Source organism: Osmerus eperlanus, chromosome 13, assembly GCF_963692335.1.
Source record: "Osmerus eperlanus chromosome 13, fOsmEpe2.1, whole genome shotgun sequence".
NCBI lineage: Eukaryota > Metazoa > Chordata > Actinopteri > Osmeriformes > Osmeridae > Osmerus > Osmerus eperlanus.
In genome coordinates, this window is record NC_085030.1 from 4,297,983 (window position 1) to 4,312,499 (window position 14,517).

The window sequence follows — 14,517 nt, forward strand, 5'->3', positions numbered from 1 at the left end:
CACTACAAAAACATCTACACTACACAGCTGTTTAGGAAGTCAAACGGCGACAGAACATGTTCGGCACTCCCCTTACTTAAATTCTATCTAACTACTAACCTGAACTTCATTGCCACAGCCTAAACGTTGTCAATCTGTTCATGAAAATAATTAATTTCAGCTTAAACCGTACAACGGAACGTTAAATCCAATTCAACCAACGCAATCGCTACCAAGACGAACACAGCAGTAGTCCAGTACTGTACCGTAGTAGTACAATTTACCGGGGCAGCTTCTCCACACAGGGCTATATCGCATTTTGCGTTGTTACTGACAATGATCGCTACCAGTGAGCTTTTTATGAATGAGCGATTTTCCACTAAATAAATGTCAAGCTTATTTACGTTTTGGGGGGCATATTTTCAGTTAGCAGATGGTACTGTTTGAATCGCGATTCCATCTTCTACTGCCGGGTAACGTCGTAGAATAATCTTCAAAGGGGGTTCTTTATTAATGAATGAATGCAATGAGTAGGCTAAATGCCTGAAAATATCATGAGAAGGGAAAAACTTAAAATGACGTTTAAATCATAGAGATTAGGTCAATTTTTAAACCGGTCTGCCCAATTTATTCGTTTTGTTTCAACGATGAGGCTGCCTCTTGCAGGGGAAATGAGAAGACATCTATTTCATTCTACACTTCACTCGTATTTTCAGTTGTAAATGAGCAGCAAAAAAAAAAATGCTTTTAAATCTATGTCATCTTTATAAATAATAAGTATGCATTTTTATATAAAATATACAGAAATATCAGTTGTAAAAATGTCATTCAAAAACGGACCCCTGTGCAACCGACGCAAGCAAGCACACCCTACAATTTCCCCAGAAATTGTACCCTCTCTAGTTCGTTTTGTTTCAACGATGAGGCTGCCTCTTGCAGGGGAAATGAGAAGACATCTATTTCATTCTACACTTCACTCGTATTTTCAGTTGTAAATGAGCAGCAAAAAAAAAATGCTTTTAAATCTGTCATCTTTATAAATAATAAGTATGCATTTTTATATAAAATATACAGAAATATCAGTTGTAAAAATGTCATTCAAAAACGGACCCCTGTGCAACCGACGCAAGCAAGCACACCCTACAATTTCCCCAGAAATTGTACCCTCTCTAGTATGTCATTGACATTTTAAATGGCTCTGTAGAACAAAAGGCGACTTTTAAAAAATACAAACACAGCAGTGTGTATTTTTTTTGCCTCCCCGTTCGAATTCAACATTCAATTTACTAGACAAAGAATTATATCCTGAGAAAAGTGGATTTTGAGTGGTACAGCCATAGACATATATATATATATCTACGGTTTGCGCCCTCATATGGAACTAGTGGAACTGCAACCAGTTCAGAACCCGGAAGTTTCGAGAGTGGCAGTTCTCTCCATAGATATATATCTATGGTTCTCTCTCTGACAGTAGTCAGTCAAGACCATTTTCAGATTTCAAAATAAAGGTTGAACTATATCACCATGTCTGTCAATAGGATGTGACCCCTCTTTCAAACATCTTTTACTAGCTCTACCACCAACAAAAAGTTGTCACCATGACCTATGCTGAAATTAGTTATGTAATGTTACCTATTAATATTAGTGGAATTTGTTCCAAAATCGGAACTAATAGACAAGGAAAATATGTCGTGGCTGATATGGTTGGATTCATTTTTCAATGTAAACTAGTTTGTTTTGTGGACGGCAGTTTTTTTGTTTTAAAAGTTTACAAACGTTGTTAATGCTGTTTTCGCTGGCTCCACTGTAGGCAACTGTCCGTAGTGTCCGGAATGGGAGAGGATCCAAGATCGCGGAATGAGAGGCACCTTTTTTTGCAGGAGTAAATTAGAATGGTCGTCCTTGAATTGTGAACCTTACTTGTATCAACGCATAATTCGCTTCAGTATGTTAATTTAAATGTACGTACTTTCCATAGCTCACATAGTTAATTTTTTTAAAAGTTTTGTCTATTTTGGAGGGGAATTTAGTTGGCATACCACCTGTCGGTTCTCCGCGAGGAGTGTGATGAAAGGGATGTTGAACAGTTTGAAGTAAACTTGTCACTAAATTTGGAAAACAAAAACAGCCATTAATTAGGGAAATAAACCTACTATGCAATAAAGCTGATCCATCAATGGAATCAGTATCGGTTCTAGGCATTTCCCGACATTTATTTGTTTGGCGCCCTCTGCTGGCATAAAAGGTAGTGCGTTTGTGTGTTCACATCCATTGTCGTGCCGTTTACCTGGGTTTTGGTGACAGCAGGGTAGTAACCTTCGCCCCGGGATTCAATATATATCAGCATATCTTATCAAATTAAATAGTCTCCTATCCGAATTAGAGGATTTATATTTGGATAAAGCAAAAGGGGCCTATATACGATCAAGGGCTTGCTGGTTAGGTGAGAAAAGTATTATACTTCCTCAGTCTGGTAAAGCAAAAACAAAACAAAAAATTCAGAAACTGTTTATCAATGGTGTTAACATTGATAGTCAAGACAAATGAGGAAAATAGTCTTTTTATAGCAATTGGTATGAATCCAATTTTTCTGCAGCTAAGTGTTTTTTGTTTTGTAAAATGAGGGGTGATCAAGTGCTGGATGATGACTTCATGAAAGTCATGAAGGAAAAACTCAATTAAAGAATTGGATGAAGCTATTATGCGGATGTTGAACGTGAAGTCACCGGGTCCAGACGGTTTAACTGTGTTACGTGGAGTGGGGGGTAGGAACCAAACGCAGGAGAGGTAGCCAGTCTTAGAATGTCAAAGACAGTTAGAATGTCAGTTTATGTTTGAAACAGGAAACAGACAGGGTACTCACAGTAATAAGGGCAAGACAAAGACTGGACACAAAACAGGAACCTAAATACACAGAACCAATCAAGACACAGGTGAAGACAATGACAGACACAGGTAAACACTAGGCAGGGCAAAAAAAAAAAAAGAAAAGAAGGGGGCACGGATCGCATGGCTGTGGCCGTGACAGTACCCCCCTCTCAAGGGACGTCACTGGACGTCCCACCCGGAACACAAGGCAGGGTAGGGGGTCGGAGCAGGTCCGGGGGACGCCCGCGGCAGAGAGACCAGGGTCGGGGCAGGTCCAGGGGGGCGACCCGGAGGCAGGGCAGGTCCGGGGGACGACCCGGGGGCAGGACAGGGCCCAGGAGATGGAGGAAAGGCCGCTGATGACCCAGGAGGAGGCAGCCAGGACTCCACTGGCAGGATCCTGGGCGGCGGTACGGGCAGGGTCTTGAGTGCAGGGGCGTCTGGGAGCGCGGCACGGGGCACCTGGGAGCGCGGCACGGGGCACCTGGGAGCGCGGCACGGGGCACCTGGGAGCGCGGCACGGGGTTCGGGCTGGGTCTAGAGCCTGTTCTTGGGGTGGGCCTTCCGCTGAGCACATCGGAGTCCACCGAAGGCAAAACAGGTGCCTATGAAAGGGTTGGGGGAACTCTTCTCTGGGTCCATTCTTGGTCTTGTCCTTCTGTTACGTGGAGTGGGGGGTAGGACCCAAACGCAGGAGAGGTAGCCAGTCATACCATGTCAAACAAGGGTTTATTTTTGAAACAGGAAACAGACAGGGTACTCACAGTAAAAAGGGCAAGACAAAGAGCTTTTTGAAATCTAGAGTGTTTCATGATTACTACAGAGGTGTACATGCTCAAGTCCCAGTCTATAACCTTATCTGATCTACTGTGGAAAAAGCATTTTCAAAATCAAGTGGCCGGTTTCTCCCAAGGTTAAGGAAACACATTTTAAAGTAATTCATAAGATTTATCCTACTGCTGTGTTTCTGAACAAGTAGATTTAAATTTAAAATGGACCCCTGTATTTTTTGTAATGTAGCTGGAGACCTTAGAACACATGTTTTTTTAATGCCGTGTCTCAAATATTCTGGTCTAATGTTAGCGATTCCAACCGTGGAATATCTTTTCAAATTCTTTTTTTTATTTTTATGGAAAACTTGCATAGTTCTGTATCTGATATAAATATTATTTGGCTTTTGGGTAAATACCATATCCATTGTAGCAAATGGAGAAACAGTAAGCACTCCTTTACTCGTTTTTGTTATTTACTTTACTCATCCTCTACGAGAAGTTGTATGTTTGTTTTTTTGCACAATTGTCGTTCCCAATTGTTTCCATCAAAATGAACGGTGGGGGGCAGGGTCCAAGGACCAAAATCATCTCAGCTGATTGGCTAGCAAAACGTGCGCTTGATTCATTCACAGTCTATATTTGGAGTGAGTCAGTCAGCCTGCTGCTGAGCTTGTGATTGGACAGTACAGTTAGCTAGTTTCCTATTTAGTAAGAAATCATTATTGATATTGTATGAGTAATTATTCTAAACAATACTATACAATGGAAAAAATAAAAGACCTAAAATAAAATATTTATAACTTGTGATCAGAGGGTTTGGTAATGGCATTTTGAGCCCTTGCAGCCTGTTGCACTGAATCACTTACCATGTGACATAAAGTAAGTCTGTGAGGGTTCAGGGTTAACCCTTGTGTTATCTTCGGGTCATTCTGACCCATCAGTCATTGTGACCCACCGTCGTATTGCGACAGATTTACCGCATACAAAGACAAAGTGAAGCATTTTCTTCGTTGGGCTGTCTCAGACCCCCCACATTGCAAAGGTTAAAAGAAAATTATTTTAATTTGTTTTTGTATTGGGTAAAATTGGGTAAACACAACGATGGTTCGTTATGAACCTTTGGGTCATGTGACCCGAAGGCAGCACGAGGGTTAACCCTCGTGCTGCCTTCCAATTTTACCCAATACAAAACCAAATAAAAATACTTTTCTTTTAACCTTCGCAATGTGGGGGGTCTGAGACAGCCCGACGGTTAAAAGAAAATGCTTCACTTTGTTTTTGTATGCGGTAAAGTTGTCGCAATACGACGGTGGGTCACAATGACTGATGGGTCAGAACGACCCGAGGAGAACACAAGGGTTAAGGAGGTCATTGGGATTGGGCCTAAAGTTGGAAATCACTGAACTAGACCATTCCTGAGAAATGTGTAACATCAATACAGCACTCAAATAAAAAAAATACAAAAAATGATTTAACACAGAAATGTTGGACTACTGAAAAGTATGAACATGCACACTCAATACTTGGTCGGGGCTCCTTTTGCATGAATTACTGTAGCAATGCGGCGTGGCATGGAGGCGATCAGTCTGTGGCACTGCTGAGGTGTTATGGAAGCCCAGGTTGATCTGATAGCAGCCTTCAGCTCTTCTGCGTTGTTGGGTCTGGTGTCTCGCATCTTCCTCTTCACAACATGGGGTTTAGGTCAGGCGAGTTTGCTGGCCAATCAAGCACAAACAAAACGCCTCTGGTACCTTTGGCAGTGTGTGCAGGTGCCAAGTCCTGCTGGAAAATGAAATCCACATCTCCATAAAACTGGTCAGCAGAGGGAAGCATGAAGTGCTGTAAACCTTCCTGGTAGACGGTTGTGCTGACCTTGGACCTGAGAAAACAGTGGACCAACACCAGCAGATGACATGGCACCCCAAACCATCACTGACTGTGGAAACTTGACACTGGACCTCAAGCAACTTGGATTCTGTGCCTCTCCTCTCTTCTTCCAGACTCTGGGACCTTGACTTCCAAATGAAATGCACAGTTTACTCTCCTCCGAGACCACTGAGCAACAGTCCAGTCCTTTTTGTCCTTAGCCCACGTAAGACGCCTCTGACGTTGTCTGTAGTTCAAGAGTGGCTTGACACAAGGAATGCGACAGCTGAAGCCCATTTCCTGAATACCTCTGTGTGTGGTGGCTCTTGAAGCATGGACTCCAACTGCAGTCCACTCCTTGTGAATCTCCCCCAAATTCTTGAATGTCCTTCGTTTCACAATCCTCTCAAGGCTGCGGTTATCCCTGTTGCTTGTGCACCTTTTTCTACCACATTTTTTCCTTCCATTCAACTTTCCATTAATGTGCTTGGATACAGCACCCTGTGAACAGCCAGCTTCTTTAGCAATTACCTTTTGTGTCTTACCCTCCTTGTGCAGGGTGTCTTCTGATTGTCTTCTGGACAACTGTCAAGTCAGCAGTCTTCCCCATTATTGTGTAGTCTACTGAACCAAACTGAGAGACCATTTAAAGGCTCAGGAAACCTTTGCAGGTGTTTTGAGTTAATTAGCTGATTAGAGTGTGACACCATGAGTCTTCAATATTGAACTTTTTCACAATATTCAAATTTTCTGAGATACTGAATTTTGGGTTTTCATTAGCTGGCAGTTATAATCATCAATATTAAAATAAATAAACACTTGAAATATATCAGTCTGTGTGTAATGAATCTATATAATGTAGGAGTTTCACTTTTTGAATCGAATTACTGAAATAAATCAACTTTTTGATGATATTATAATTTATTGAGATACACCTGTACGATTAATGGATGAGGCGCAGGCCTACGGAGGTAAGTTTTCTTCGAGTTGAGAGCTGTCGAGTTATACAGAGTTAAATGCCACCTATCAACCAGAAACACCAGCACAAACATCGGAAACACCAGCACAAACTTGAGATCCCTGTAAGCCAGTATTAAACAAAACAATGCTCCTAATCCTCACCGATTTACAAACGACCAAGTAGGAAACAGACAAAAAAAGGGACAGCTAAAAACTTTAATTTACTATAATCTGATGCTAATCTCAGCACTCCAACACAAATGGCCTACATTCAGAAATGTAAGCGAACGTGAAACAGTGTGGATACTAGGGAGAGGGTTAGTGAAGACTAAATACTGTACATTTTATCACTAGAAGTTGCACTATTTAATCGCACTTAACAACGGTAACAGATTAAACCCATTATGATACAATATATTTGATATCAGTAGGCTACTTTCATAATCATGCACTATATATACTTTTTTTTACTGAAAAACAACAGTGATAGGTATTAGTGCTTAGTTATTTTTGTTTTGCTGATGTAGACAGAGAAGCTAAGTGCAGACAACATCTTTAGAATAATATAACAAAACAAAAACAACACAAAGTTAAAATAGTTTCTATATGAGACATTGAGTTGTCCAATAGTATATGAGGTCAGAAAGGCCTGGCAAGCAAACCAGGACAGGCAGCACCAAGGCTATAAGGCAAGGAGGTAGATATACGTATATAGATGTATATGCAGTTAGGTTCACAGAAGTGACTGCTAACTGGTGTGAATAGTCACAGTACAAAATATTGGATAATCCACCCGAGCACAAAAAAAATGATAAAAAAGGCACAAATTCTCAGAGAAGAGAAATATAAAAGCGGAAAATATAAATGTATTAAAACTGGAGATGGTGATTTGGCTTACACTCATCCTAAACTCAACAATGTAGACTTGTAGAATCCTTAGAAGGTGCCCACATATGCTTAAACAATAAATGAACTATAAAATAATTCATACTTATCCATAGAATTCGGCCACATAACAGACGTGACCAGACAAGAAAATAACTACATGTGGTAGGGTCCCACCAAATCCAGTATTTTCTTTTACAGGAAGTTCAGTTTGTCAGAGTTGTAGACATCTGCAGAGGAGAAAGGGTCTGAGCTGGACAAGAGGTCAGTGTGGTGGTTTTACCCTTGTGTTATCTTCGGGTCATTCTGACCCATCAGTCATTGTGACCCACCGTTGTATTGCGACAACTTTCCCGCATACAAAAACAAAGTGAAGCATTTTCTTTTAACCGTCGGGCTGTCTCAGACCCCCCACATTGCAAAGGTTAAAAGAAAATTATTTTTATTTGTTTTTGTATTGGGTAAAATTGGGTAAACACAACAATGGTTCGTTATGAACCTTTGGGTCATGTGACCCGAAGGCAGCACAAGGGTTAATGTCTGAGAAAGCTTGAACTGAGTCTCAAAATCCGAAGAGAGGCAGTCGAAACCCAGAGAGAACGAAGGAGGATCCAGTCCTGTGGAGGTGGACACCTGAACAGAGAAAGATAAGAAAGGGAACATGAAACAAGCGGTCAAACTGTGTGGATGGCTTGCATAACACACATACAAGTGCATGGGGTGACTTTAGATACCTGAGTGTGGGGGTCATCCTTAAGGGTCGGCGTGTCATTGGACTGGTTTTGACAGGTGCCAAAGACAGAGGAGAGAGAAAAACATCCATCAGGTTTAGGTAAATAAACAAACATGAATGTTCGTGGAGTGAAAAAGGATCGATGTGCAGAAGGGAAAAGGATATTATCAGTGACCACCTACCGATTGATTGGGGGAAGGAGGAGTGGGCTGGTAGGGATACGTTGGGCCGGAGGGTGCTGCGGGGGATATTGTGACGACCGGTTCACTAGCATAACTCTGAAAATATGGGGGTCTGGCGTGACTTGGGCCTGAGGGTTGACTGGTCATGTGACAGGTTTCCTGTGAAATGTACACCAACATGAACAAGAGAGAAAACCAACATGTTTAGCAAACTAGCTAGGAACCAAATGACTGGTGCTTTGCCTTCTTCCCTTACCACTTCCCTCATTGACTAGAACACTTAACTTACGTCTTGGTGGACCACGACCTGCCCCAACGTGGAAACAGAGGCGTTTCGTTTGGAGGCGTTCCTCTTACAGCAGCACTTCCTCACACAACAACAGATACCCACCAGGATAACGACTGAAACTCCCACATAAATGTAAGTCACCACAGGAATAAGAGCTGAAAGACAGGGAATGAAAAAAATCACTTAGTGTACAATATTGTAGCTTAAAATATCAAAACATCCCACCGTCAGAATGAGGTCATCTCAGCAGGAGATGGTTTTGTGTGTGGATGTAAATGAAAGTAGAAAAACTGCTGGTATCTTTTACACACAGATTAATCTGTATTGCCACTTACGTTTTACCTTCAGCCAAACTACTAAAGCCAAGTTGTTGTCCTGGTCTCTGAGTTCAAACTTGCCAGAATCCTGGTTCTCTAAATTTGACATTTGGAAACGAAAACCGCTCTCCCACATCTCAAGCGTATTTCGGGTGGGATCATCATACATCTCTATTCCCTTTCTAATCAGAAGTGTGGCCTCTGGGTCCCCTTCCTGAAAATAGTTGAGGTTGAACTGGGTGGAGTCCAGGAAGATATAGATGTTGAGTGTCTCACCACGTTCCAGAGTGTACCACTCAACCTGTTCTGAGAGAGAAGAGAAACATGAGAAAATGTTGAGTAAGAGACGATAGGATAAGAAAAACAACACACGGTATACCGAATGATGACCAACATTTACCAGACCGTAACAGTGCACATACGGTCACGTACATTTTAGGAAGTGAGAGCAATAGGGCAAAGCCTACAATCGGAGACCCTCACCTTTCACTTCCAGTTTTTTTCTGGACAGAAATTGCCCATCGCTGTTTCTGAAGGTATAGTGGCCCTGATGCTTTTGGGTGGCACGCAATACCACCCATGAGTGACTTTCCATCATCCCCATGCCCTGTATGCCAGCCTGGGTGTCTGTTTGATTCCAGAGTACCACTGGCTCAGAGGAAGAGTTTAAAGGCAGGAAGTCTAAGGTAGCTTGATTGACAACTGTGCCCAAGTGCCAGGAACTGCTGTAACCGACTTCATCTTCGGAAAAACAATCTGAAAAACAGAGGAAGCAATAAGGGTTGGGATAGAACCCCTCAACATAATGTTGGGAAGAACCTCAATGGCTTCCCATGAACGAAACAGCTGAAGTTTCAATGTGGCTGTAATAAATGCAGGTCCTCTCAACAGTAACTTCCAGTCTGAGGAGATCCATTGTCCTTTTCTGTTATAAATGGTATTTTCAAGGTCGAGAAGGTGACTTTGTAACGTGGGTCTTTTAGCTAATGGGAATAATTACAATTATTTAAAATTTTGCATTGAGAGCACATTTTCATACAACGTCCCAGATGCATAACAACAATATGAAAAATATAGGGAAATAAATGGAATCATAATGTTGTTTTTCCAGTAAACAGGTAGTCTTGCTTACACCAGACTTTGCAAAGATAGAGATCAGTGGCTTATAGAACTGGTTGTTTTCTCAGACTAAAGAATTGTCTTCCCATTGTTTCCTACCAGAGAAAGCCTGAGGACAAATAATAAATTCCATTGAAATAGCTTCTAGGTAAGCCATGGATCTGCAGTAAGTAGTGCAAGATCACTGTTCATAAGTCATGCAAGTCACTAACTGGGATTTTCACAAGAAAAGGTTGTGAAAACAAAGGTTGTGCCCCGGACCAGGCTAGTTTCGAAGCTTAAGTTACCGTAGTAACTGAGTTCGATCTACGTTAAGCTAGCTTTGTGCCATGTAACCGAATGAACTACAAATGAGTCCGACTAATTGACATAAATCTGTCTTATTTGGTAAACTCGCTTTAAGGAACAGGCCTCAGGTCAGGCCTTCACACAGTTTGCCATCAATAAGTTAATTTCAAACACTGCTCACCTCCAATTTGTCTAACACTAGTGTCTTGGGTGATCCCTCGGGGTATGTTGGCTTGAAGAACAGGTTGGAAAGTATTAAATGGTATTCGTAATTTGATGGAATAACATATTCCACGCCATAACAGACAGTCTCCAAGACAGTCTCCAAGACAGCACCTGATATAGAAAAGAAATTGTAATGCAAAAATCAATAATTTCATTTCAAGCGGACCCATTATCGTCTATTCAAACTCGCCAACGTTCCAGACCCCATTATCGTCCACAACTAGCCTGGGTGCCAGCCGAACTTAGCCCCGCCCACAAAATATTTTGGGCGGGAAGTTGGGTCTGGGGTCGCTCGGTTGGGGAAAAACTATGTCCGAACAAGAGCTGTTTGGACCAATCAAATTGTCAGGGCGAGCTTTATACGATGAAGGACAGATGATCAACAGTAACATAATCAACCACGTCACCAAAGAACGCTTGGGTTGAATTCATTTTATCAACAAACAACATACTACGTTGCTCTGATTGGTTGTAGGTCTATCCAATTGAGCGAAGAGGCATTTTTTTTCCGGGTTCAGTTGAAACACACCCCATACTCACAGCCCAACGGAGCGGTATCAGACTCATATTCTGACTAGAATTATGAGTATGACAACGCTTTTACCAGAGCCTGTTTAAGGAGAGCCTGGCCACTCCCTATTAACCCTTGTGTTATCTTCGGGTCGTTCTGACCCATCAGTCATTGTGACCCACCGTCGTATTGCGACAACTTTACCGCATACAAAAACAAAGTGAAGCATTTTCTTTTAACCGTTGGGCTGTCTCAGACCCCCCACATTGCGAAGGTTAAAAGAAAATTATTTTTATTTGTTTTTGTATTGGGTAAAATTGGGTAAACACAACGATGGTTCGTTATGAACCTTTGGGTCATGTGACCCGAAGGCAGCACGAGGGTTAAGCCCCATTGTACCGAATTTTGTTGCAGTTCCACTGTGAGTGATCTCGGTCGGGTGCAGAATGAATGGGAGTCTATGGAGCTAAACGGCTAAATTTGTCTCTTTCACCTGATTGTCGTTGAGAAATCTCAGATTTTATTGTAGTTTTTATATGTTCAACATGGATTATAGGTCAAAAATTGAATGAACGAGCACTTATGTCCTTTCTATTTCTTACAGGGTGAGTCGTTGTTGCCCATAACACGCTAGCATTCTGCTAATGAATGCTGATTGGTTAGTGAAGGACTGACTACGACCAGAGATCCCGCTTGATTAGCTTGGTCCTAACGAGACTCTCGTACATTGCATTTGTACAGAGAGTCTGGCCTCGCTCCATTGACAAGCGTTGACTTCCTTGTAGGCGGGTACTCTGTTGAAGTTTAAAACTATTGGATCTGCCCAGAGCCACTCTGATCTGCCATAACCAATCGCTAGCGTTCGCCTTAGCCAATTCCTTCACCACTACTGTAACAGAGCTAGCTGCCGTAGCTGGAAAATCAAACTGTTCCCGAACCCCGTGGGGAGGAGGGCCACAACATCATGGCCACCAACAAAACTTGTTCTTGCTCCGGCTTTAGCTGTTGGATATTCGGCAGCGTTGCCACAACGGACCGAATGGCTTTGCTCGCATCTTTCTCCGCCGCCATTACGGAACTACAACACAAACTAGCGCACGACATCAACGTCATCGTTCTCAGCCACTCCCTCTGTTCGCTGATTCGCCGGTAGAAAATCAACCTGAAAAATCTGACTTACATACCTCATGGCCAGACCTAGTACAGAAGCAAAATGAAAATTGAGCAGAAGTACGTAGGAGGGCAGAGCCAGGCTACCGCTTGATGGCATCCGAAGCAGAATCAGAATGTCAGAGGATTAGCAACATTAGCAACAACATTAGCAACCCAAAACTCTTTGTAGCATGTGTATTGACAAGGAGAGCCTAACTTGTCAGCTGTGTTGTCGATAGCTCGAGAGAAAAAAGGAAGTGACCAGAGCTTGCCGTAAAACAATATCTCTTGTCGTATGATGTGTATGACGTCAATGACATTTTAAAAGGCTTTTTAGAACAGAAAGGCGACTTCAAAAAAATCTAACACCCAGCAGTGTATAATTGTTTTGCCTCCCCTTTCGAATTCAAAATTCAAATTACTAGAAAAAAAATTATATCCTGAGAAAAGTGGATTTTGAGGGGTGTAGCTCCATAGACCTCCATTCATTCTGCACTCGACCGTTAGCGCCCTCATATGGAACTAGAGTGGAACTGCAAACAGTTCTGAACCCGGAAGTTTCCCCGAGAGTGGCAGTTCTCTCCATAGACAAATTATTGTACAGGCATAATTTTACGCCACATAATACACCAGTGTGGAACAATAGATATATATTGGTCAGTAAAAAATCTGTATTCATGGAGGAATGGTGGTCAAGGGGGATTTGGGCGGTTGCTCACTTTATGGATGACAATGGGAATTTGTTACGGTGTGAGGAGTTCTGTCGAAAATTTGGTTTCCAATGTTCTGATAGTATTTATGATAAATTTGTAAGAGCCATACCACTCGCATTAAGATCAATAATTAGGGAAGACATTTTGAACTCAAAGGTTACTCCTATGTTACGGCAGCTTTCCATTGATGGTGTTGACTTTTATGATAATAAGTGTACTAACTGTTAAAAGTATGCTTCTTAAGAAATATTATCCAGACTCTGTGAGAAGAAAATATATCCTCAAAGATCTCTCTGTGGAGGAAATTAAGAAAACAAGAACAAGGTATATTTCATATCCACTAAGGTAAAAGAGATATGCTTCAAGATTTTAAATGAGATCTGTCCAACAAACAAATTCTTAAGATTAAGATTTGGTTTTGAAGCAGATGCTTGTGTATTTTGTGTTGAGGAAGTAGAAAGTTTAGAACATGTGTTCTTTCAATGTGAATTGGTGCAGTCCTTCTGGAATAATATGTGGAGCTGGCTACAATCCAAAGATATTATAATGCCATCCTTGACAGTACAGACGATCAAGTTTTGTGTTTTTGTGGAGGACAAGAACTTAGATTTTGTTCTCAATGTTGTGATCTTATTGGGGAAGTTCTTGTAGAGTAGTGTAGATACTTTAAAACTAAACCCATCTTGAATCATTGGAAGAATGGGTTAAAATCTTTAAGTAAATCCCTAAAGCTGATCAAAGTCAAGAAAGCTATTAAGCTGTTTTCCTTGTTAGATACCTTTAAATTAATCTGAGATGACCCTACGTTGTGTATATGTATAGATATTATGTATATGTTTATTTGTAATTTTATTTGTCCTTGTGTTTGTTATGTAGATATTATTTGTATTGTTTTGTTTTTGGTTGTTGTCAAGTATTGTCTATATCTGTCTATGGGTGTTATTCTTGTTCAAACTGAGGCAGGAGATATATTCATTGGCTTGGAAATTACTGCTTAAGTGCCTGGATTGTTTGTATTTGATCTGAATAAAAAAAAAAAAAAATTAAAAATTAAAAAAAAGTTCTCTCCATAGATATATAAAGGGTAGATGTCTCGTCCGCGTTGCCGGCCAACGGAGTCGAACGTCCATACATGGCGGCCATCTTGCTACAGTCAACTCGCTCACCCATAAGTACAATGTGTTGGTGCTACATGTACTTTTTAAATAACCTGCTCAATTTTCAACCGATTTTGAAACGGTTTGGTTTGTTATCAACGTCAGAGATGTCGTTATGCCACTGCATACTTATTAATAATTATGTTTTTTTTTTTTTAAGAATAGAAGTATGCAGTGGCAAATTGAGCAAGTTATGGTTATTTAAAGATCCTGTAAAGTAAATTCCATGTTTTGCTTCTAAGTACATTATATACGTGTGAAATGAGTTCCTGAAAGCATGTGCAAAGCGCTAAAACTTTGTCACACTGAAATGTGGAGTTAAACCGAAGAACAGTTTCTCTTCCGTTTTCAGATCAGGTTTTAATGGGCGGAGCTAAAAAATGCCCTATCTACGTCAATTCGCCCTATCTACGTCAGATCACTGAATGGCTCCTCCTGCTGCACTGTTATTGTAGCCTACATCAGCTAGCTAGCTAGCTTCAGGATGTCTCCCACCACCC

General features: G+C 41.3%; 1 protein-coding gene across 2 annotated transcripts in view; it reads right to left on the reverse strand.

The window, feature by feature from the left end:
* The window catches only part of LOC134032618 (uncharacterized), a 30,404-nt gene extending 20,771 nt beyond the window's left edge, over window positions 1-9,633 (reverse strand). Inside the window, exons 1-7 of one of the 2 annotated variants that reach the window (XR_009932038.1) lie at window positions 9,336-9,633; window positions 8,871-9,158; window positions 8,536-8,690; window positions 8,247-8,405; window positions 8,066-8,107; window positions 7,863-7,964; window positions 7,323-7,607 (exon numbers count right to left, since the gene is read on the reverse strand). Coding sequence is in view for 1 of the 2 variants with exons in the window: in XM_062476632.1 (XP_062332616.1) it covers window positions 7,531-7,607; window positions 7,863-7,964; window positions 8,066-8,107; window positions 8,247-8,405; window positions 8,536-8,690; window positions 8,871-9,158; window positions 9,336-9,456 (944 nt within the window). In the remaining variant the exon portion in view is untranslated. The remainder of the gene's footprint in view (window positions 1-7,322; window positions 7,608-7,862; window positions 7,965-8,065; window positions 8,108-8,246; window positions 8,406-8,535; window positions 8,691-8,870; window positions 9,159-9,335) is intronic. The other variant, XM_062476632.1, reaches the window with a different exon arrangement.
* Window positions 9,634-14,517: the final 4,884 nt, after the last annotated feature.